Source organism: Amblyomma mixtum, chromosome 5 (assembly GCF_055824585.1).
Source record: "Amblyomma mixtum isolate Tamu chromosome 5, ASM5582458v1, whole genome shotgun sequence".
In the NCBI taxonomy this organism is placed as follows: Eukaryota; Metazoa; Arthropoda; class Arachnida; order Ixodida; family Ixodidae; genus Amblyomma; species Amblyomma mixtum.
Window position 1 is genome coordinate 187593023 of NC_143016.1, and position 25654 is coordinate 187618676.

The window sequence follows — 25654 nt, forward strand, 5'->3', positions numbered from 1 at the left end:
CGCGACTTGTAGTGCGGGTCAAGGTGAGCTCCGTGCTTCCAGACGATGCGGTCAAAGATACTCGTAGGCGAAGCGACACTTCTCAGACTTCAAGGTAAGCTCTCGAGTACTGTGGCTTCACGTGATTTTCCAAGTTTACAGCGAAAATACCGGCACCGTCCAGATAAACGAGATGTCTGGCTGCACCGTGTCCACAGAGTGACAGAACACTGTCGTCCGCGAGCATATACAGAAACAATAATTTGGTGCTGGTAGAACACTGTGGTCTCCGAGCATTACAGGAACACTAATTTTGGCGTTGGCAGAACACTCGGGGCCCCTAGAATATGCAGGAACACTAATTTTAGCGCTGGCAAACCACTCCCACCCCCGAGCATATACAGGAACACTAATTTTGGCGCTAACAGAACACTCCCGCCCCCATCATAGACAAAAACACTAGTTCCGGCACTGGTAGAACACTGTGGTCATAAGCATATACAGGAACACTAATTTTCGCGCTGGTAGAACACTCTGGGCACCTAAAATATACAGGAGCACCAATTTTAGCACTGGCAGAACTCTCCCGCCCCCAAGCATATAGAGGAGCACTACTTTTGGCGATATTTCGTCTTTCGTTTATCGATTTCATTCAGTTGTAAGTTGTAGCCCCGTCCTGTCCTCATCTTTCTGTGTCCTGTTTTAAACGCTACGTTTGTTCGTTCAGATTATGATATTACGACACTCCGGTCCCCAAGCATATACAGGAAAAATAATTTTGGTGCTGGTAGAACACTCTGGTCCCCAAGCATATAGAGAAACACTAATTTCAGCGCTGGTAGAACACTCTGGGCCCCGGGAATATACAGGAACACCAATTTTAGCACTGGCAGAACTCTCCCCCCTTCCCTCCCCCCCCCCCCCAGCATATACAGGAGCACTACTTTTGGCGTTAGTACGACACTGCGGTCCCAGAGCATATACAGGAAAAATAATTTTGGTGCTGGCAGAACACTCTGGTCCCCAAGCATATAGAGAAACACTAATTTCAGCGCTGGTAGAACACTCTGGGCCCCTGGAATATACAGGAACACCAATTTTACTTCTGATGGAACCAGCGCACAAAACACAACGGACAAGAAAAAGGCGGTACACGAAGGACAGGAGCGCTGTCCGTCGTGTACCGCCTTTTTCTTGTCCGTTGTGTTTTGTGCGCTGGTTCCTTCAGAAGTATGTATTACCAACTAGCCCAACAACAAGTGTTGACCAATTTTAGCACTGGCAGAACTCTCGCGCCCCCCAGCATATACAGGAACACTACTTTTGGCGTTAGTACGACACTGCGGTCCCAGAGCATATACAGGAAAAATAATTTTGGTGCTGGTAGAACACTCTGGTCCCCAAGCATATAGAGAAACACTAATTTCAGCGCTGGTAGAACACTCTGAGCCCCTGGAATATACAAGAACACCAATTTTAGCACTGGCAGAACTCTCCCGCCCCCCAGCATATACAGAAGCACTACTTTTGGCGTTAGTACGACACTGCGGTCCCAGAGCATATACAGGAAAAATAATTTTGGCTCTGGTCCCCAAGCATATACAGAAACACTAATTTCAGCGCTGGTAGAACACTCTGGGCCCCTGGAATATACAGAAACACAAATTTTAGTGCTGGTAGAACACTGTTTCCGGGCGTATACGGGAACACTAATTATGGCGCTGGTCGAACACTCTGAGCAACGAGCATAACAGGAACACTAATTTTGGAGCTTGGAGAACAGTCATCGCCCCTATAACATAAATGAACACTAATTTTAGCAGTGGAAAAACACTCCCGCCCTCGAGCATATACAGGAACAATAATTTTGGCACTGGCAGAACACTCCCGCTCCCAAGTATACAAAAGAACAATAATCTTGGCGCTGCTAGAACACCCTGGTCCTCAAGCATTACAGGAAGAGTAATTTTCGCGCTGGTGGAACACTCCCACCTCCGAGCATACACAGGAGTACTAATTTTGGCGCTGGTAGAACACTCTGGTCCCGGTGCATATACAGGAACAATAATTTTGGCGCTGGTAGAACACACTGATCCCCGAGCATATACAGGAACACTAATTTTGGCGCTGCTAGAACACCCTGGTCCTCAAGCATTACAGGAAGAGTAATTTTCGCGCTGGTAGAACACTCCCACCCCGAGCATACACAGGAGTAGTAATTTTGGCGCTGGTAGAACACTCTGGTCCCGGTGCATATACAGGAACAATAATTTTGGCGCTGGTAGAACACACTGATCCCCGAGCATATACAGAAACACTAATTTTGGCGTTGAGAGAACATTCCCGCCCCCAAGCATATACACGGACACAAATTTTTCCGCTGGTAGAACCCCGAGCTCGCTCAGGTCAACAATTAGTTCACTGTTGGCCGCATCACCAGCCAGTCGCAGAAGTTTCATAACGTCGCTGCGTCGCTACCACCTGAGATTGCCGCCGAAGTCCGCGACCTCCTGATAACTCTGCCCGCCTCGGCCCCGTTTGGAACGTTGGCTGCTGAGCACAACAAGCGAACAGCCGTCTCGGAACATCGCCGCCTGCAGTAGCTCATCTCCTCCGAAGAAATGGGGGACCGCAAGCCTACACAGTTGCTGTGGCGGCTCCAGCAGCTCCTTGATGACCAAACCTACCTTCGTTAGTTTTTCCTTCAGCGCTTGCCGTCGTCGATCCGCATGGTGTTTGTGCCCGCCCAGGGGTTGTCTTTGGAGAAGGTTGCTGAGCTGGCGGACTCCGTCATGGACGTTTCCTACTCCGCAATTTCTGTTGGCGCAGTCTCGCAGTCTCCAACCCCGCCATCATCTCTTCCCTCCTGCGTGGACCTTCAGAGCCTCCGTGATGACTCCCACGCCCAGATCACACGTCTCTCCGACCAAATCGCCGCACTGTCGACTTCCTGCTCTCTCTCGCCTTCCCGTCGCCAGGCCTCACCTCGCCGATGCAGTGCTACCCCATCTCTTCAAGGCAGCGAGTGCTGGTATCATCGTACCTTTGGTGAAGCAGCGCGTCGGTGTATCCTTCCCTGTCGCTTCCAGCGAAACTTCCCATGACACCACTAGAAGCGGCAAGTGGTGCCACTACCGAGACCAGCCGCTTATTCTTCATCCGCGACCACATCTCGGGCCTCCGTTTCCTCGTCGACACCGGAGCACAGGTGAGCGTCCTCCCCTGAAGCCTTACATCATCCCCTTCTCGCCGTACAGGCCCACCGCTCCAAGCCGCAAATCTCACCCCCATCGCTACGTACGGCGAACATGCTCTTACACTCAATTTGGGCCTCCGACGTGTGTTCCGATGGCGCTCCCTCAAAAAGAAATTGATTCTCTCAGCGTCTAAGTGACTAGTACTGGTTTTGCCTCCTTCCTTCTTTCTGTTTTGTTGACGCACTCAATCAGCGATGCAATGCCACGTATTGATCGTGCTTAGGTTCTCCTATTTATTGTGCCATCTTACCAATAAAATCATCTGTCGTAAGTCAGTGCTTGTGTCTGTCCGCTTCTTTAGTGCTGTCTATTTTGCGCTCTGCCTTTTCCTGCGAAATGCACCGACTAGCCCAGATAAGTACCCTTTCTTATTTTAGATGTCCAGATTTTTTTAAAGACTTTTTAGACGTCTATTAGCTCTTTCTGTGTTTCGTGGGTTCTCCTTCATAACTGGACCAATCAGTTTCAATGTGTAGACAACTTCTTAGGGGCTTAGAAAGCAATGCTTACATCAACACGGTGGCCAATCTTGGCATTATGTGACAGCTTATGAATGTGACGCATTACAGCTAGGCTCCATTTCTCGTTTAGTGTAATGCGAGTCCAGTTACCTGTGCGGCTCTATTTTCATCGCTCAAGCGCGCCTCCTGTCCGCGCTTCTGGTGAATGTTCTTAACAACGGAAACAAGAATTTCTTTCGGAAACTCTGCTATCTTCGAGAAGCGCCACTTGCTTGAGAAGTCTCTCAACGATAGAGTGTGACCGTGTTTTCCCAAGAGTATTTGCGAAACATGAAAGAGCTATGCTCCTTTTAGCGAGTTTAAAATGTGCAGAACTGCAAGACATGATCTGCTCCCTGCAACTCCGCTCATAAAAGCCAGTACAGGTGACCTGACTTCCAATCCACAAGTCGAGAAATCAAATGTTTTCCATTTGAAGCTCATGTGTAAATGATACAGGCATTAAAACTACCTTAAAACAGGCCGCCGCGGTGGATTATTGGCTATGGTGCTCGGCTGTTGAGCCGAAAGACACGGGTTCGGTCCCGGCCGCGGTGGTCGAATTTCGCTGGAGGCGGAATTTAGACCCGTGTAGTGTGCGATGTCAGTGCACGTTAAAAGAACACCAAGTGGTCGAAATTTCCGGCGTCCTTCACTACGGCGTCCCTCATAGGCTGGGTCATTCCGGAACGCTAAGACTCGATAAACAAAACTATTTTAAAACAGGTTAACACACTTCCTATAAGCGCATAAGGGTTGCACGGGAACCTGTCTCAAACGAATGGAAGTCATCGACGGAGCGAAAATTATTTTTTAATGGCGGGCATAAAGCAGTTTTTCCCTCGCGATCAGCACAAATAACGCTGCGAGAAGAGTTCAAGCACCTACTCGCGACGTTCTAAAGCGCACAGCTGAATTGTGGACGATGAAGGAGCCGACTGGAGCAAGGACATACCTGGTGTCGAATACCTTGGGCAGCATGGATATGGGGATGCCCAGGAGGTCTGTAAGGAGGGTGGACCACTCCATCTGTAAAAATATGCACCCGAAGTGAGAGACTGAACAGCGAGGGGGTACACTTGTAGCTCCCACCGTGAAGGGGTCGTAGAGTCCCGTGATGCAAGCGCAGGACGGGTCGGTAGCGTGCACGCGGCCCCCAGTCAGCCGCCACAGAAGGAAGCTGTCCACGGTGCCCATGAGGACGCGGCCCTCGCGGGCGCCCTCCAGAAGCTGCAGGAGCCAGACGGAATACGAGCACCCGTTTATTCAACGTTCACTGCGAGCGCATCAGTTGGAGCAGGAACTGGTATCCCTAACACCCATAAAGAGGCGTAGAATGTAAACTTGGGTCACTGACCACGTCAAAAAGGGGGTTAGTTGACGGGGGGTTAGGAACCCGTAGCGGTTCCGAAACATCAACTAACCCCCTTCTTGACGTGGTCAGTGATCCAAGTTTACATTCTACTATGCCGCTACCTGACCAGACGGGATTCCGTCAAACCCTGGATTATAAAAAGAGGCGTCTTAATGGGTCGGCAAGGACAAAGTGATGTTTTATCCGTACGGACAAACTACGGCATTCTAACAATAAAGAGGCAGCTCTCAACGAGAACAGAGCTTTTATGAGCTAGAAAAGGCCAGAAAACAAAATGCAGGTGCCGCCATCTACACCACGATTTAACAAGTAAACTGCGTGCGTGTGCCTCGAATTTCCTATGCGGATCCCAGAGGCTGTGCTACACTGTCAGTCACGGCTGTTTCTTCCACCGTGCTGTCAGTCACTTCAAAACGGCGGCAATCTGTCCTCCTACGTGTGTACGTCACAAGTGTGAAAGCAGTGATGGGAAAAATTTTAACTTAAATTTCCTCACTAATAAATGCTTTCATTGATGACGTAGAAACGTCAACATAGGCAGAAAGAGAAAAAAAATGATAACAAAATTTCAGTGGAGGTGTAGTCAGTTTACCTTCAACATGATACTTCGAAAAAGCCAGATAAGCAATTTTTGCAGATAAGACATTGTGGTGGTCTCTGCGTCCTTCAGAAATTTTAGTTGGGCGTAGACAGTGAGCTCGAGCAGAAAATTGGGAATATTGGTACGACCTAACACCGTACGTCTTGTCACAGGCACTTTTAGTCAAACGTGGCAAGCGCAGTGCCGGAGGCACGTAACACACTCTGGCGTCATCACTGGGCCGAAAAAACTATTCACAGAGCTAATTAACTGCAAAGTGCTGAAAATAATTAGAGCAAAATGTAAAGCTGACGCAACGCTAGAGAACTGCTAAGCCGGATGCCGTTACAAAGTTGAGCCACGTACACGGGCTTGAAAACACCCAGCTCATCTAAAAAACAAGGGTTATTTGTCCCTTGTTTACCCTGCTGTATGAATGAGCATGTGAAACTTAAAAGCGACCCCAATTTTGAAACGCTACCAAGAATTCAGTGTCTGCGTTGTATTTAGCACGAAGCGGGCAGGAGGGATGCAACGGGCCCGTTTCGTAAGCACGCAAGGTGTGATTGTATAGTTACTCACTGCCCATGTTTATTCATTAGGGAGTTTCAGAATAGGGGACCATGTCAGTTAGGGGGACAGGGGAATAACGGAGCAGCAGTACGAATGCGCACAACAATGACGCTCTTCGGGTCACTGCCCTCAGCATGCACACTGGTGCCCCGCTAATGCCTTATGCCGCTACTCGATACGGTCCCCTTATTTAAAACTCCCTAATACCCGCATACTGATCGCGTACACAAGCGCCCTGCGCACGCCAAACGAAATGTCTAAGATTAATCGCGAGAGATGGGACTACAAAGCGGTCAGTCTGGGCCGAAACCGGCAGCGGAATAATCTGTTGAGAACTGTTCTTCTGTGGCGTCAATTGCGTTCTGCTCCTATCCGCCAATATTACAGATTGGTAGTCCAATCTGACTGGTAGTCTGACTGGTAGTCCAATAAATCCTGAGGGTACATCACCGAGAGTTTTTTATTACTATTATAGCAGTCAATTGACAAGACGAGGTGCAAGTGAACGCTGTATTCAGGCGCCTGACACTGCCTTTTTAGAGGGAAAGAGCCCCTCCAGATGACGTTCTCAAATATCAATGAGAGTGACGCTCTCCTTGGCAGTTTTCAGCTACTGCACATCGCGCTGCCGATCGTCGTTCCTCGGAAAGGCCAGAGAGAAGAGAAACGCAACGCGCTCAGGAAAATCTCGATAAGCAGCGGTGACGCCCCAATGGGGGCACGCCTCTGGCTCGAAACGGAAGCGTCTGTGCTCACCCCGGGTATGTTCTGCAGCACCCAGAGAAGCCTCATCACCACCTGCGCAGAGGAGAACAGCGACGGGTTAATGAAGGGTCGACCGCCGATCCGCCCAATGACGGCTTTCTGAGAGCAGATAGGGCCCCCAGTTTCCACCTGAGTGCTTCGACAACTACCCGTGGGTACCCATCCAGGTAAAAAGCCATGCTGCTCACTGTTTAGCATATTCTTAAAAAGAAGAGCAAACAGGTATGAAGAACACGTTCGGAAACCTTAGCCAGAGATGACAGCAGAGAAATTTGTCTATAGTTAGACACGTCGCTCAAGCTTCCTTTTTATGTATTGGCACTAGTGACAGCCTCCAGCAAGATGGGAATTCTCGATGTATGTTCACGGATCGAGAAGTTTTCTTTTTGAGGGTGTTTAGGTGAGGTAAGAATGTGATTTTTTTCCCAATCGGTATGCCTATAAATTTGTGCTCATTCGTTACTGGTAATTAGGTTTACGGTGTGGTCAGTCTGTAAGCCTCCTTTGAGCGTTAAAATAAAGGCCAGTGTTTTCTGCGGGGAAAACTCGAGCCCATTTCAGTCTGCCTACGCCTAGTTTATTTATTGGCAAATGTGCTCGAGCCTCCCATGCTCATACGTTTAAGGACGCGCGCGCTATCAGAAATCGTCAACATGGACTGAGCACATAATGGTTTCTTGGATTATTTTAGGTGTGTAATTCATTTTCACAACAAACACTCCTGAATTACCTCGTTCCGTTAACTAAGTGCCTCGAGAGGGTTGAGCCTAGGCGTACGTGAAAGGGAAGCCGTTCGTGCAATTCAAACATCCTGCAACGGATGCCAAGATTTCCCAAGTCGCGGAGAATCCCCGAGCCTCCAGTTTCTGTGGCATGCTTTCTCAATACTGAAGAAGATGGCAGGACAGTGCTGTCTGCGCGCAAATTCTTGCCGTAGAGTATTTTAAGGCGAACCAGATGTGCGGTTGTCGGCGATCATTTTTTAAAGCTGCACTGAAATATGTCGAGAAGTTTATGGGATTCAAGGTGAAAAGTTAATCCGATATTCAGGACACTTTCAAAATACTTGCCAAGACAACTAGTAAGGACTACAGGTCTATAGCTACAAAGAGAGATTGCTGCCTTCCTGGGTTTAAGAAAGGGTATAATAATAGCGTTTTTCCCAGCATCAGGTATTTTTCGCAGTATCAATATTCTGCTTAAAAATTTCGAAAATGCCTCTGCAGCAGACCCACAAAGATGGGCCAGCATTTCATAGTGTATTTCGTCAGGCCCTGGAGCAGTTTTTTTACGTGCAAAGTGTAGTCTATTGATTTCTTGGAGGGTAATTAAGGTATTGTACGGTTTATTAGCGTTGTTACTTGAGGGAAGTTTGAGTTTTTGTCTACGTCTTTTATTCCTAAAATGAATGCGTGCACTGTGAAGAACCCGGAACTGCAGCGAAATCTTATAGAAGATGAACTGTGAACGAGGAGTAGCTGCAGTTAAGTTTGCAACCATGCTCCCACAATTTTTTTATGCGCTTGAGCTGTTTATGCATCACACATAATTTTGCCACGATGTTTTTTCAGCATTGCGACGGAGACACCGTGCCTTAGCTCCTTTTTAAGTTTTAAAACGTTCTTCTGTGTAAAGTATCTGCTAAATACTTCTACCTCTCTTTTGTTTCCATACAATGTAGCGACCACTGCGCTTTCTGGATTTGTCGCATCCCTCCTGAGGAGTGAGCAATAGCTAAGCGCGTGACAGCCAGGTAGAATACACAAGCCATCAACAGTCTATTAGTTCATCGATAATATGATTATCTGAAAATATTTTGTTCACATCTAAAACAAAATTCCCCGATGCTTTCCTTAGTTTCCATTGGTTTCTTGGTGACTATTGGCTTCCTTAACAGGTATGACATAACGAACTCCCTCATTCACCTACACAATCGTCTGCTTAACAGCTTAACGAGGGCCTTAGTTCTGGTAGCCTTGATGCCATAGTTAGCATAAGAGGGCTTTCGCACAACTTCCACTATCACCGCTCGATCACGTTCCAAGTGACTCTGGCGGCAATACAGCACGCACTACGTCTGCCAGTATGGATGAGGGCGGCGCAGATGAGCACTCTCAAAGTTATGTTTACACGCAACATAAATACTCCCCAATGTAGATGATTGGACAGCCGCAGCTTCAGTTCAGTTGGTAGAGCACCGGACGCGAAATTCGGAGGTCATGGGTTCGAGTCATGGAAGAATAGAAAATTTGCGGAAATACGGTGGCCGCAACTGGCGAAGTGCAAGGTTAATTGGAGAGACATGGGAGAGGCCGTTGACCTGCAGTGGGCGTAGTCAGGCTGCTGCTGATGATGATGATGGGTTCGGGTCCCTACGGCGGCGCGTGGTTGTTTTTCTTCTATTTTCTTATCAGTCATTTTCAGCCACAAGGAGATAAGACAAATAATTTCCCATTAACTAACACTAGAAATTAAACAAACATCCCCCCCTCCCCCGCTTTCTTTGGTTTTTATGACTGGTGGCTTCCTTTCTGTGCACACTAACCTTCTGCCTGTTAAAATTTGGATTCAGAGAAAAAACACGTTTCCTTTCAGTTAACCGTCGTATACGCAAGGACAGAAGCCATCGAATGCCGCTTTATCACCCACGGGCAGTTTTGTTGCCTGCTGAAAACGAAGACTTGGTTTAGAATTCGCACAGCAACTCGCCACGACCACGACCCCTTTGACGTGAGTTCTCTAATACCGCACAGTAATAAGGGAGTGATTACTCATTGACATCCACCCAAGCACAGCCATACGGCTACAAAGGAAAGCTATACAGCTTTTTCAGAAACGAGCAGTCGCTTCTGAGAAAGTCAGTCGCTTCACTCCTCCGGTGAAGCGGTGGTCCTAGGTTCGAACCCCGGACCAGGACGAATTTTTCTTTGACTACGAGTTTTGTGAGAAAGCTGCATAGGTTTCCCTTGTAGCCGTGTGGCCGCGCTCGGGTGAATGTCAATGAGTAATTGCTCCCTTATTACAAATCTACTCCACCTTGGGGGATTCCCCTAAGCATTTGACCAAGAATACTGCACAGTAAACGCAAGAAGGGCACGTCAATAAACAAGAGCCCCAGGTCGGACAAAGCGGTACGCCAACGCGTCAAGGCCGGCCCATACGGAACGAATCTGGGGCAGCTAGATAATAAGGCCCGTCGTGCACGAGAGCTGCGGTCGTAAAAGTCGGCGTGGGCCGGCCTTGGTACACAAGCATCTCCGTCGGAAACCCCTCACCAGGCCGGACTCGAAGCGCAGCACGCTGGCGGCCAGGTAGCGGTCCTTGCGGGTCAGGTAGTACAGGAAGCGGGCGCCCATCCTCATCACCTGCGCATGCGCCACACAGTCGCGTCAGGCCTAGTTGTTCCGTGAAGTCAGCAACACTTGCAGTGGCACTGCTCGATGTCATTTAAGGAAATTAACTAACCACAATGTAGAAACACAAGTCCCCGAAGGTAAAGCACGACCACTGGCTTCATTCCTCCAGTGACGCTTCCTTTCGAAAGAACATTTAGGACCAAAATAACAGCCATTTTTCTAATTACTGACGCGTCATAACTATTGTATAATGATGTTCTTATTGTTTTGTTTTATGATGAGTACTGATAGTCAGTTAGAATTGTGCAATGATGTTATTACTGTTTAATGAGTACTAACAGTCAATCAACATTGTATAATCATGTCATTCATGCTCCTATTATTACCCCTATTTATGTAATCCTCCCCTCACACAATACTCCAACGCTTGCAGCCTGTGAGGTAACCTGAATAAATAAATAAATTTCGGTTCGGATTGCAGCCGCAGCGGCAGTCGCACCGAACGCCTCGCGTTAAAGGCCTTCTTGACAGAAATTTCTCAAACCGAAAAAAGGTTGATTTGTTAATAGACACCCCCCGGATTATGTTACCCACAAAACATTACGTAGCAGTTTCAAGCAGTTAAGGTGCGAACGAAAAGCAAAAATCAGTCTTCAATATTCAAACTGGAAAAACGAGCGCCTTTACCGCCTGCCGGAAGTGATGCGTGTTTGAGACGGGAGGTGCAGACGGGAGGTCGAGCGTCTGCTCGATGCGGCTCGTGCAAATCACCGGTACCGGTGGGGCGTGCACCACTTTGCTCAATAAATACTTACTATATATGAAAAAAAAATATTAAAATCACATAACACGCATTTTAAATGGGATGAAACACCCTGAAAAATTACTAAATATGTTTTATTTGCTGCAGTAGAGTGGAAAACTCCTCGCGCGGCCTCAGCGAAGATGGCCTTACCGCGATGCTAGTGAGCGTTGTTTTCCTGGCAGTATTCGATTAAAGCTTGCGCAAAGTTCAGACACCGCGAAGGAAGGAGGCATATTCAAATGGAGGCCAAGTAGAAAAAGTGCTTGTACCATCAAGTTGGCATTTTTGAACGGGCACACGTGCCAGCAGCACATGTGCGCTGTGCTGTACGTTCAATATGGTTATTGTCTTGATACAAAAAAATGACCTGCTTTCTCCTTTCCCTTCTCATTTTTCTCCCCCGTGGATAGGTATTGCTGCCTGTGCGTAGGAATTTGGAGCAGGTGCAATGAACGCGAGGTAAATCAATAAAAACAGATGGATGTTAAAAAAGAGACCTCCAGAGAACTAAGCGTAGTGTAGAGAGAAAGAATATACCAGCAGCAAAATTTGTGTTACAAAATAAATATATATTTTTCTCTTCGAGGACCGTGGCATCAATGCGGCGACGATGGTGGGCTGCTTCATCTTTGCGCGCCTCGGCCGGGCAAGCCACTGTGCGTTGGAAAATATATAGCAGTTACAAATGAATAAAGACTTATGCGCTCCGTTCATTACTGTATTTACCTAGAAGCACTTAACGCCCGTGCACTGCAGGGCCGGAAAGTTTTTCTCATCTTTTCGACCACACAGCTGGGCACAACGACCTGGTTGCCGGACCTCAGTCGACCATATGCTCACCGCGCAGATTGCCGGTAGGCAGTGTATCTGTATCGACTGAGTAACAATATGCAGAACATATAATTAAAATTGCGTGTTGTCTTCCTTTGAAAATATTACCATTAAAATAACGTATGCGTTCAGGTCACTGAGTCGCGGGAACGCGCCGGATGGTAACGCTGAAGCTTCTTGTATTCGACCTCGAGCAAGAACGGCCTCAGGCTGTAAGAAATTCAGCTCACGCACATGAGGCCTTCCACGATTCTCAGCCCGGCCTGCGTGCCTTCGCGGCAGCAACACTAGCGGTGCACGATGGCATTATTGTGCATCGGGTAGAGCTGCACCTGCAATAAACGCGTGCATGTTGATTCTTTTTCACACGAAGCAGACCTCTCCTTAGACCTCTGCCTGGTGTAAACAACGTCACGTCAAAAGGGCATAAGCAAAACCGATAAGCAAAACCGTCCACTTTAGCTTCTGAACCGGATAAGCTATCTTGTGAACAGCGCTACCCCGTCAACTTTGTTCTCCCGATTAGAGACGCTTCGGAGCCTTCTCACAATTTATATACAGCCCCATCGGTACATGGCATGCTTTGCCGATCGGACCAGAAACACGTATACGTGCTCTAATGATGTAAACCGAGATAGGTATATTGATAAAACCCTGCCCTCAAAAGGGGTCAGCGTGAGGGAGAAGCGTCAATCGCCCACCAATGTTATCTTTTTTTTTTAAAAAAAAAAGAGAGAGACAGGGAATTAACGTTAAAACCTGAACTCCAGAAAGTTGACACCAGCCTTCGAGATCAGCTTTAAAGGGCAGTAGCTGAAAGGGTGCAATGGTGATTTCCGCCTTCCTCACATTCCTTTCCGCAGTCCCGCACTGACATGATGCCAGCAGTTGATTTTCCTCGGAGACCATGGACCTTCGCGGCGAAAACAGCCAGACACGCGCCAAAAAAAGGGCCTACAAGGGGCGCTCACTCACATGAGAACGCAGAAAACCGGCAAGCCGGCGATGCGGGCGTCTTAATGGTGCGTCATTTCCGGCCGGCTTGCTCGTTGTTCCGCAGTACCTCAAGGGGACTGCGTCGTCTGCGACAGAAGTTTTTCAACGCTTCCAAATAATTATAATATTACATGCTTCACAGCTTAATATTAAAAATAAATATTGTTGATAACAAGCACATTATATCGAGCGCAAAATTAGCCGAAGTAAACTTTCGGTCAAGTACACCTTTATTAGGCAAGTTTGTCAAGATATTGTGGAGGAGACCAGATGGTTGATTGACGCCGAAGGTATAATTAATCATGCCAACCTTCCCCCGCTGCACACTCCGTAAGTTTGGAGGGGACGGAGAGTTCCAGAACACTGAGAACCCGCCGCAAGGAAAGTGCCGAATTGGTGCTTGAGACGCGCATCCAGAGCCCAAATAAAAGCGTCCTCGCATACGCCGAGGATAGCGCCTTTTCTGGCGCGCCGACCCTGAGATGACTGAAGGAAAGAAGGTCACCTTTCTGATGCGTGGCGTAAAGAAGCAGCTCTTCACCGACCTGATATTAAATCCTCCAAAAATAATTGCGGTATTCGTAGACGATGCTTATACCGTAGAGAAGACCCACTCCCGGAGCCGTCAATACAACCGACCTCTTCAAGTGCTCCAGGCAAGACTCAGCTGATACACCTACAAGCGGGGAGAACTTGCGGCAGCCAATACCCGAGATTGTTTGGGAAGAGCTGCGCCGAATGGTGCCTTTTTTTCCACCAAACACCAGCTTCCGGACATCGTCCGCGAAGAAGTGTAACATGCGCTTGGTTCCCCGTCAGCGACGACTCCAAACGGAAGCTGAAGCTAGGATCTACACCGCCGCACTACGCAGTCCTGCGCCCCGACGAGACCCACCAAGCCCTCTTCGACGGGAACCAGCTCTGCAAAACGACGCCCTCTAGCTCCCTAGCCCCCATCCACCGTAGGAGCAACGCGCCGGCCGTAGGATATTCAATGAGTGCAGGACTCCCGACGACCTCGCACAGTGCTTCCATTGCGGTTGTTTCGGGCACAGCCTTCGTCATTGCCCGTACAGACTCACCGATCACCACGTTTTGCTACCAACGCCCCACGACCACGCCGGGGGCAGCTACACGGGAAATCGACGACTACTTGCGCAGGCAGGGGAGAGTAGTACGTGTCGTCAATCCGCCTCTCCCACTCCCCATCGTCGTCCACCACACGCTTGCGTCGCCGGGCCGCAGCTACGCAGCGCATTTTCAATGAAGATCTCGTAGCCCCAGTAAGGGAAACTGATGTCAGCATCATTTTGAGGTGAAGATGCTTACCGGCGTAACGACGAAGATCCTCCACCAACCTCGCCGCAACCATTACGCCGACACTGCACAAAAAGCCAACCTCGACGAGGACACAAACCGTCCTTATGGGTGCAGGAGATATCGGCTGTCGAAAGCATCATCGAGGGAAATAGTTGCTCCTGGACCCAGGACTCGGCATCGCAAGAGGCATCGCCCATTTTCAGAATGGAGAAACTAGGGTGCGGGTGGCGAACTTCAGCGAAGAATACCGACATCCCAACAAAGGCACGCCGATTGTTTCTCTGGAAAGACTAGGAAACATTCGAGACGTCTTCGCCCTCCTCGACCAATCCGCAGAAGAGTCTATTAATCAAGACCCAAAACCTATCTTCGATACCAAGCCAGCACTACCCTGGAAACAGACAAGACCAGGTCCGCATTCTTTGAAGTTACAGCGAGTGTTTTTCATCGACGTAGAAGGTCCGACAAACGATGATTTCCAAGCACCGCATTGTACGTGACGGACACGCCCGGCCTCTCCGCAAAAGCCCTACCGTGTGCCGCCGCGAGAACGCTAAGCCATCTGGGATCAAGTGGAAGAAATGATTCTGAACGATGCCGTCCAGCCGTCGAAGAGCCCCTGGGGGCCATAGGTTATGGTGAAAAAGGAGGACGGTACACTCCAGATCTGCGTCGATTATCGCCGCTTGAAATACATAACCAAAAAGCCACCCTCTGCGTTCTTCACATGGAAAGCACCTACCACGGTAGCCACCAGGGTGTCGAACCGGAACTGAACCCGAAACCGGAACCGAACCCGAATTTTCGCCCGGAACCGGAACCGAACATATATTTTTTTCGCCATCTTGGAACTGAACCCGAACCGGAACGATTCAAAGGAACCGTTCCTAACCGGTTCGAGGCCCGGTTCAGCCCCACTTTTTTTGCATCCCGGCGTACGTGTTGTTTTCCGACAAAATGAGATGACCTATCGCATAGACTTACCCACCCGTAGCTGTCTGCGCTGGGAAGTGCGAAAATGGCACCCAGTATATGCGACAGCAAACTTACAGGAGGTCTGGTGCCTGGGAAGAAGCCTAATTGACGCTTCTGTAATGTACTGCCGCCAATTCCAAACACTTGTACGTCAGGTTTATGTGAGATCTTGAGTTATAACTCCTCCCTTTAACATATTTGCGCAAATCTTTAATCAAAATGTTAGGACTGTTTTAACTCAGTAAAGTATACTTAGACACCAAACTTTTGCTTGCGTGCTTTCTTCTTTCAAACAATGTGTTAGACGTAGGTGTACATGGACCACCACGTGGTATTCACCAACACATAATAAATAATTTATGTTTGAATTTCTTCCTGACCCTGTTTCGGTTTCACAAACATAACGATGTCTGTGACGTGTAGTGAAAATTAGGTCGCGTGAGGTGCTATAAAACGGCAATATAACTGCTCATACGTCGTTCGTAGTAATTATAGGTCTTGAAGTTGGCTGATATAAGTGCTACAGTGAGTCGAAATAACGTATCAGCGTTTGTATTAGTTTTCCCGTGCCTCACGTGACCTAATGTTGAACTCACGTCAAAGGCATCATTCGGCTGATTAAGCTGAAACAGCATGGGAAAAAAAATTATTTTCTAAATTATTTAGTGGCAGTAGGCGAATACCACACGGTGATCCATGTATTCTAATATATATGGCGTCATTTGAAAAGAGAAAACACGCAATAAAACTGGGTGTCTATAGTCATTTTAGTACCGATTGAGAATGCCTTCCTTTTCTTTGCGTCATTTCCCAAAAATAGACGAAATATTAGCGCGAGGACCCAACAATGTTGTGATGGTGGTTTCTGAGGAAAGGAAATGGCGCAGTATGTCTCACTTCTTCATGTACACCTGAACCGCGCCGTAAGAGAGGGAGGAAGGTGGGAGGGAAAGAAAAAAAGAGAAACAGGTGCAGTAGGGATGGGCTCCGGAATAATTTCTACCAGTAGGGGATCCTTAAAGGGCAACTGCATAGGTTTTAGAAAACGACGAGCTTAAAAGGGTCGAATGTGTGAAACTTCCAGGTAAAGTATGTGAAGTCCTATTGACCTAGCATTTGAAACGGTGACGTAACCATCAATTAAAATTGCGACGGCCTTCAAGCTCCTCCGCAGTGCACAACGCTAAGTAGGGGACGCATGATGACGTCATCGAAAGTATCCGTACATTTCCAACGCATAAACGCCTGCTTTGAAGGAAAAAAACCAACGGAACCGAAGTCACAAAGCCCGCCGAACGTTGTTTGGAACCGTCCAACGAGGCACGGCAGGGCGTGGCTGACGGCAGCAGTAATTTGAAACCATACCTTCCGTGACATCACACTAAACTTCCCCGCACTCCTTGTTGCTTTGAGGAGAAGTGTAAAATATAATCGTAGATTACGTCACTATTTTAAGTGGTAGTGCAAAAACTTAGCATGCTTTACCTACAGCCTATATAGATTTGAATCCTCGACTATCGCGAAATTCTCAAAAAGTGGCGCAGCTGCCCTTTAACGTGCACTGACATCGCGCAGCACACGGCGCCTTTTGCGTTTCGCCTCCATCGAAACGTGGCCTCCGGGGCCGAGTTCGAAGCCGGGTACACCGAATAAGTACCCGAACGCGCTAACCACTGGGCAACCGCAGTGGGTAGTGCAATATTTACTTTTGTGAGCGCTCTTTGTCTTAGACAACAAGTTGTAAATAAAACCCCTCACGATGGGCCTGTCGGGCAATAAAAAAAAATGGCTCAATGGCTGTGGAGCTCGGCTGCTGATTCCAAAAATACAGAAACCAGCGTGCTCTGTCAAACGTCGAAAATCCCCAGCTGGTCTCCGTTAATCTGGAGCCCTCCACTACACCGTCTGTCATATAGCCCCAATGTCTACTCGACATTTAATCCTGAGATATTTCTACTAGTATTACCAAAAGAAGGATGTATAAATTGGTGCAGCTTTTTTTTTTTTAGAATCCGCATATTCTTGTTTGCGCGCGACGGAAATAAGCAACGAAAGGCGGGTTCTGAACGATGGAGATGTACTAATAAGGAAAAAATTAAATACCGATTACACAAAAGGGCAATGCGGAAATACATGTGCTCGCTGGCATGCGATAGTGATTACGCCCAAAAAGAGGCTACTGCGATGCAATGTAACTACGATGAAGTGATTTCGTTATGCCGATTCGCTGAAATCGTTCTGCTCCTAAGAATTGCTGCCAGTCGCCAGCGCGCGGCTCCATCCGCTGTCCTCGCACTGCTCGATCTTGAATTCTCTGTCTGGCGACTTATATCTACTTTTCGCAGTCATATTTTCCGTTCTTAGTGTCTGACGCGACAGGCTAATGATTGTTAGTGTTTTTTTTTTCTTATAACGCTCGGGCGATTGAATACGTTGAGCATTCACAACAATCTGCCTCGGCTATATCGGGTACAGGTGGGTGATGGGGGTGTGGTGAGATTGGTGAAAGTTTTTGAAGGTGCATTTTTACCAGTGAATGCCCTGATGTGCGCCCACCGGAGTGTGCATCAAGGATGGAGGCTGCACGCACGCAGCGCGGTTATTTTTGGGAAAGCATACTCTTTTACCTCTGACTCCGAGCGAGATTCGTACTAATGGCGGCGCAACAGAAAACTCTGTTTACAGATGCTTTAGGCTATTCGGCTATCTTGTCGGCTTCTTTTTATGGTTGTTTCATGGAATATTTGGAACCTCTCTGACCCTCCTCATGCCTTACTTGACCGCTTCGAATTCAGCGATCTCGGCATGAAGCCTCATGCCACCATAACTCCCTGCCTCCGCCAGCACGTGAAAATTCCAGACGGTGCACACGTCATAAAAGGGGAACCAGTCAGGAGGTTGAACTTACGCAGCATATTCCTCCTACGTTAAAGTGCACTGTTGTCTGAACAGTGACCTCGTGGAACGCGGCGGTTCTGCGTCCTATGAACACGAAGAGTTCGCACGGAATTCCAGAGTTTTTCATCGCAGACATAAGTGTTATAATGAAATGTACGATGCCAATGGGTTTTTTAAGAGACTGCTTAAGTATGTCCCAAAAGAATACAGCATCATGACAAAAATATCATGTTATTGCTGAAGTTGTTTCTCATTGATCGCACAGGTAGAAATGCACTGACCACGGCACAAACGCCCCTTTGGCGCGAAGGTACGTCCTAACATGTAAGGTCCATTTCGCTATATCTGGTGTTCGTTGCAATTGGATTCTTCTTACAACAGCCAAAAATATTAAGGCCGCTAAAAGGTCCAGGAGATAGGGGAGTGCCGTCTACTATGGAATATAGACTTCGAATTTCATTGAAAAAGATGTCATGACTCGACTGCGATGTGCATGCGTAGTATGTTTTTTAGTTTTAATCTTTGTTCTTCTGTTTTTTGGATTGTTCACTGTGTCCTGCGCCTTCATATACTTTTCCGAGAATGTAATATAACCAGTTGTTAGTCAGCGTCTGTGTAGTCTCGAGACTCCCGTTTGTCCTGTTTACTGCGCTGCCTAAGCAACTAGCGTTACCAACTAGCCCAGTTTTATGTTCTCGTAAACAAATCTTTGCACTTTTTTATTTTGTATCGCGATGTGCAAGAAAAGAGAAAACTCATATCACTGAAACCCATCTGCTTTCTAATTTTTTTTTTGTCCTGAACCCGTTTGAACCCGTCTGAACCGGTTCGAGACGGTCCGAACCGGTTCGAACCGGAACGGAATGGCCCTCTGGAGCCGAACCCGGAACTGAACCCGAAAGGCGTGTTAGCAAGAAGTGGCCGGATTCTTTTCGAATTAAGAGAAACAGGTTTATTTTAAGACTTAAGGATACAAGAATGAGATAACTGGATTATTGATAAGTAGGAGGTTCGGCGGATCTGCAGAGTTGGGAGGGCCTCGCCGACGCGTCTCGTATCGTCGGCGCCTCTCCGTCGTCTCTCTTCTCAAGCTGCAGCGGTGGGGCTTTTATAGCCTGAGGAACGGTGGCCCCTCCGAACTGGCCAATCCAAACGCGGCACTCGACGGCAGTCCGAAAGGACCAACCAGCGACCGCGCGGCCAACCGCTTCAAACTTTGCCGCGCGCAGTGGCGTCCGGGGGAGGAGGAAACGGCGCCTCGCTGTCTGGCCTCTTGCGACAAGTCCAGGCGTGTTGGTTGAAGATACTTCTCCTTAGGACTCCGCTGCCGTAAGGCGCAGCATCGTGGCTTGTCAAGGGGGACGCTCGTAGGAGAAAGTTAGGATGCGGGGCGCCTCGTGGTCGCTGAGCAGGAGCGTTAAATGTCCTGTGCTGGCGTGTTGGGACCGCGTGGCTCGTAAGAAATGTGAATGCTGACACGGCCTTTCCAAAATTTGCGCCTGTCCTCAGGCGCACGTTGTCGACAGCAATTCTTGGGCGAGCTGGGCGTTCTCCGCCGCGTACCTTGTGGCTTGCGTCCAGCCCGTTCTAATACGCCTTCGCTTCCATCTAGGGAGACGATGCGACTTGTGCGAAGTGCCGTGTTTGTCTCGTTCGTTTCGTTTCTTGGTACAGGGAGTCGGGCTTGTACCGTGATGCTCACCGATACCACTGCGTCGTCGTTTCCACCTGGGGACGTGATACGACTTATGCGAAGTGCCGTGTTTGTCTCGTTCGTAACGTTTCTTGGTCCAGGGAGTCGGGCTTGTTGGATCGTTCCGCATCCTGCCGTGCTTTCGTCGCGGCGCTGGCTTTATGGATGAGCCAGCTCGTCTTGGCAATGGCTTCTGCATTGTAGTAGTAACTGTAGCAAATGCGAAAGGTGCGCCGTGTCGTTGGAGGCACGTCTCGTGGCCAACTCGTGTCGGTAGTGGTTGCTGCACCGTAATATCCGTGGCTGGGGCGCGGGGTTCGTCGTGTCGTGGGGAGCCCGTTCCGTGGCTCGATCTCGGTGACACCGGCTGCTGCACCGTAGTGTCCGTGGCAGGGGCGCGGGGTCCGTCGTGTCGTTGGGAGCCCTTTTCGTGGCCCGCTTGCGGTGGCACCGTGTGCTGCACCGTAATATCCGTGGCTGGGCCGCGGGGTCCGTCGTGTCGTAGGGAGCCCTTTTCGTGGCCCGCTTGCGGCGGCACCGTAGTGTCCGTGGCAGGGGCGCGGGGTCCGTCGTGTCGTTGGGAGCCCCTTTCGTGGTCCGCTTGCGGCGGCACCGTGTGCTGCACCGTAGTGTCCGTGGCAGGGGCGCGGGGTCCGTCGTGTCGTTGGGAGCCCTTTTCGTGGCCCGCTTGCGGCGGCACCGTGTGCTGCACCGTAGTGTCCGTGGCAGGGGCGCGGGTTCCGTCGTGTCGTTGGGAGCCCTTTTCGTGGCCCGCTTGCGGTGACACCGGCTGCTGCACCGAAGTGTCCGTGGCAGGGGCGCGGGGTCCGTCGTGTCGTTGGGAACCCTTTTCGTGGCCCGCTTGCGGCGGCACCGTGTGCTGCACCGTAGTGTCCGTGGCAGGGGCGCGGGGTCCGTCGTGTCGTTGGGAGCCCTTTTCGTTATCTGCTTGCGGTGACACCGGCTGCTGCACCGTAGCGTCCGTGGCAGGGGCGCGGGGTCGGTCGTGTCGTTGGGAGCCCGTTTCGTGGCCCGCTTGCGGCGGCACCGTGTGCTGCACCGTAGTGTCCGTGGCAGGGGCGCGGGGTCCGCCGTGTCGTTGGGAGCCCTTTTCGTTACCGGCCCGTGTCGACAGTGGCTGCTGGTCCGTGCTGTCACTCGTATCGTGTGACACTTGTCGTTGAGCAAGAAGCCTCCGCAGATGATCTCTCTCGGCCAGCAGTCTCTCGAATTCCGCCCTCTCGGCTTGGCGGCGAGCGTTGTCGTCCATGATCCGCGTCACGAGGTCGTCCTTGCGGCCGCTGCACGAAAGTCCTCGGCATCGGAGCTCTTCCACCAGTTGCCGTTTCTTCAAGGTGGTCAGTGCGTTGCGTGCTCCCGATGCCAGAAGGGACAGAATGAGCGGGGACTCCAAGCTCACCGTCGGCGTTCTGCTGGGCTCCACGTTGTCGGCTCGGTCTTCGTTCACGGGTGACGCCTCTGCAGATCCTGTCGGCTGCGCCATGTTAGCAAGAAGTGGCCGGATTCTTTTCGAATTAAGAGAAACAGGTTTATTTTAAGACTTAAGGATACAAGAATGAGATAACTGGATTATTGATAAGTAGGAGGTTCGGCGGATCTGCAGAGTTGGGAGGGCCTCGCCGACGCGTCTCGTATCGTCGACGCCTCTCCGTCGTCTCTCTTCTCAAGCTGCAGCGGTGGGGCTTTTATAGCCTGAGGAACGGTGGCCCCTCCGAACTGGCCAATCCAAACGCGGCACTCGACGGCAGTCCGAAAGGACCAACCAGCGACCGCGCGGCCAACCGCTTCAAACTTTGCCGCGCGCAGTGGCGTCCGGGGGAGGAGGAAACGGCGCCTCGCTGTCTGGCCTCTTGCGACAAGTCCAGGCGTGTTGGTTGAAGATACTTCTCCTTAGGACTCCGCTGCCGTAAGGCGCAGCATCGTGGCTTGTCAAGGGGGACGCTCGTAGGAGAAAGTTAGGATGCGGGGCGCCTCGTGGTCGCTGAGCAGGAGCGTTAAATGTCCTGTGCTGGCGTGTTGGGACCGCGTGGCTCGTAAGAAATGTGAATGCTGACAGCGTGAACCCGAACCCGAACCGAACCCGAAAAAATACCGGTTCGACACCCTGGTAGCCACCCTCTGCGTTCCTCGCGTGGGTGCGCATTCCTCCGCCCTACTCATAACGTCCTCCTTCCACGGTAGCCACCCTCTGCGTTCTTCACGTGGCAAGCACCTTCCGGTACGCTCTCGTCATAGTCTCCTCCTTCCAGGGTAACCACCCCTTGTCCTTGAAGGCAGTGTACCCGTGTTCGAACCCGACCATGGCGGCCCCGTTTCGATGGAGGCGAAACGGAAAAGGCGCCCTCGTGCTGTGCGATGTCAGTGCACGTTAAAGATCCCCAAGTGTTGAAAATTACTCCCCACCTCCACTATGGCACTTCTTTTTCTCTTTCTTCTTTCATTCCCTCCTTTATCCCTTCCTTCCGGCGCGGTTCGGGTGCCCACCGAGATATGAGAGACAGTTATGCGTAATTTGCTGTCCTCAAAAAGCGCATACTGATTACGTGGCAGCTACCTTCTGGTGGCGCATTCCTCCGCTCTTGCCATAACCTGCTCCTTCCATGGCAGTCACCCTCTGACTTATATACCTTGTGGGTTTCTAAGTGGACACAGGCCACCACCCACCGCGGGTTCGAGCTTCGCGCGAGCCAAGGGCCCCGATCAGCCGTCACCACACACACACTGGGACACCGATGCGGTGCACTCAACCTCCGCTGGGAGGAGAGCGATTCGCCGCAAAGAAATAGGCCTCCAAGTTCACAAAGGAGACGTTTATTCACGTCGTCCTTCAGCAGTACACACGCACTCAATCGTCACCCCGTCCTGGGGGCGCGCGAGGAGCAAGGCTCCGCTGCGCGCACGAAGCGACCAGAGTAATGCGCGCCGCTAACACGCCGCTGCATGAGAATGTCCCCGCGGCAGTGCTGTGATCTCTCTCTCGTGTCGACCGTTGGGCCGGTTGCGAGAGAGAGTGGGCAATCAACGCAAGGTACGCCTGTCTGAGGTCGCTGGACCCCGTTGGACAGGCTCGAGCCGCTGCAGGTCAGAGGACACGTGCGGGCGAGCTCAAGTATATGCACTGGTCCGAGCGGCAAAGGCCGGCAGGGACAAACAGTAACGTACGCACCTTTCGCTGTCTCGGAGGGATCTCTCTCTCTCTGGGCCCCGCTCGGACGGTCGCGGGATCCGCGACCGCCAAAACGAGTCCCGGATTCCCGCCAAAAGGCGCCAATGGCAAAGGCCCTTGGGGAGCCGGGGCGGAGCTGTGGCTAAATGACAGTGATTAGTCACCCAGCCGCCTCTCCACCGCCTGAGGCGGGAGCAAGGGAAAGAGGAGAAACAACGCGGGCGGCCGGCACAGCCGCGCAAAGGCGACGGCGGAAAGCCAGATTCCCACATCCCCCTCTCCTTAAATGCCCTCCTACCCATCGGCAAAGCACGCGGCCAAAAATAAAGAAATCAATACACAAAAAAAAATAAGCTACACTTCAGTTCCAAAATAAAGAAATGAATACACAAAACAAAACTAGCTACCCTTCAGTTCCAGCCAGAACAATGTAAAAAAAAACAAAGGAAAAACAAGGCAAACAACACTTGCATACGCTTCAGTAAATCAAAACAGCTTGCAGATTATATACACGGTACACAAGAAGATGTGAATAAACTGTACAGCTATGTTACAGGTGGATGTCAGCCTCAAAGTTCGATGGCGCGGCCCAATGGGCCGGTCGGCGACTCACCGCTCGCAGACTTCAAGTTGAACGGCTTGGGAGGGCCGACGACTGATGGCGGTCTTCTTTCCGTTGATGTAGGGTGCGTTGATGACGACGGGGCCGCGGCAGAGCACTGACCTCGCGCCCTTGGACACGACATCACGTTCGGGCACAAGAAAGTTAGCGCACGCCGGCTGAAACGGGCGAGGACGTTCGGCGGCGTCCAGATGTGTAACCTTGTCCACAGCGAGGGGTCCTTCTCATCCTCGCGCTCACGCAGAAGCACACGGCACAACTCACAGGCGTCGCCTTGGCTCATGGTTACGCGCACACACAGCCACAAACACAAACACATGTGCACGTACACCGGCACGTGCGCGGACGCCGGTCGGCGACAACGATCCCCTCATCAGAAGCGTCCAGAGGCGCCGCGGCGAGGGTCAAAGGGTGCACTTTCCGCCCCCCCATCGCCCCAAACGCCCCGCCAACTTCCCCTCCATGCGGGCCGCACAAAACTCGCACCGCGACACACGGCTCCTTAACGAGCCAACCACCCACAGTCGAACCGGAAATGAGAAAAAGCGCGCTGTACAAACGACACCCAATCTATTCCTTCTAGCAGATAAGAGCAAGCACGAGCGGGCTGAAGTCTGCCTATGTACATCTCGGTACGTTAGAACGAAAACAGACGTACAAGCGGGGAAACGAAAGTGGCTAGAAACTGACTCAAACAAAAAAAATAAATAAACTGATAAACACACAAGGCTGGAACTGAGCATGCTGCCAAAACAACAACAGAAAAAAAACACACCGTGCTTCACCTGGGTAGGGCCTGACAAGAAAGCTCGCCAGCTAGCTGAGGCTGCGTGCCTTCGGTTGCGGAAAAGTCCGCCGTCCGGCATCAATCACACAGGTGACCGTCGCCTCAGATTGTACCGGTGCTCCGTACGCTTGCGTTCCGCAGCACCAGTTGTGCCTTTACACTTGCCTTTGATACCAATGGGTACCGGCGCAAGCTCATCAGACCGTGACGCGTAGGCCTTCAGGTCAACGATGTGGGCACGGCTGGTTTTCCCCGTAAGGGGATCCTCCAGCAGGTATGCGAGTGGCGACCAGACTCTGACCACTCGGTACGGACCAAGCCACTTAGGAGCGAGCGAGGCTGAGAACCCCTTGCTGGCATCGCTAAGAACGTGGTTGCGCTTCAGGACAAGATCACCCACCTGAAAAGTCAGGCGGCGGTGCTTGCGGTCATATTGAGCCTTCTGTTGGGCTCTGGCTGCCGCCAAACTCTGCCTTGCTCTGTTGAGAGCCCGATCAAGCCGGTCCCGAAGCGTCGACGCATAAGCAGAGCAGTCTGCCCGCGTCTGCTCATCCCCGAGCTGGCTCTGCACGACGTTTGACATCGGATTCGCCAGCTCCCTCCCGAAATTGAGGAAGGCGGGAGAGAAACCAGTTGAGCGATTCTCAGCTGTTCGAATGGCGAACGCGAACTCGCTCAAATGGTCTGCCCAATCCTTTTGACACTCGGCAAAGGCCGCAAGCATTGGCTTGAGCGTTCGGTTGATTCGCTCGGTCAAATTGGACTGGGGGTGGTAGGGTGAAGTGGTGTAGTGCTCGATTCCGAGGGAACGGCACGTGTTACCGAACACCCGAGCGGTGAAATAGGACGCATTGTCCGTGATCAGTCTTTCCGGAAAGCCGAACCGACAGAACACTTCCTGGAGTTTATCCAGCACCGCTCGTGCTGACACTTTCCGAAGGGGGTACAACTCAACCCATTTGGAAAAGTGGTCAGCGACTACCATCAGGTAAATGAACCCCTGCTTGCTCCTGGGGAAAGGCCCCATCAAATCGCAGGTGGCCATCTGCCACGGACGCACACTGTCAATTGGTTTCATCATTCCAGGCGGCTTGCCGCCCCGTGACTTCACCGCTTGACAGACATGGCAGGAACGGCAATAGCGGAAAATGTCAC

The 25654-nt window shown here is 50.7% G+C and overlaps 1 protein-coding gene across 2 annotated transcripts in view; it reads right to left on the reverse strand.

Annotated features, from left to right (window-relative positions):
- The window catches only part of LOC149345160 (glycerol kinase 5), a 178668-nt gene that overhangs the window by 56817 nt on the left and 96197 nt on the right, over positions 1–25654 (reverse strand). For both annotated transcript variants that reach the window (XM_089546470.1, XM_089546469.1), the window contains exons 6-9: positions 10305–10394; positions 7021–7062; positions 4829–4966; positions 4692–4765 (exon numbers count right to left, since the gene is read on the reverse strand). In XM_089546470.1, the coding sequence (XP_089402596.1) occupies positions 4692–4765; positions 4829–4966; positions 7021–7062; positions 10305–10394 (344 nt within the window). The remainder of the gene's footprint in view (positions 1–4691; positions 4766–4828; positions 4967–7020; positions 7063–10304; positions 10395–25654) is intronic.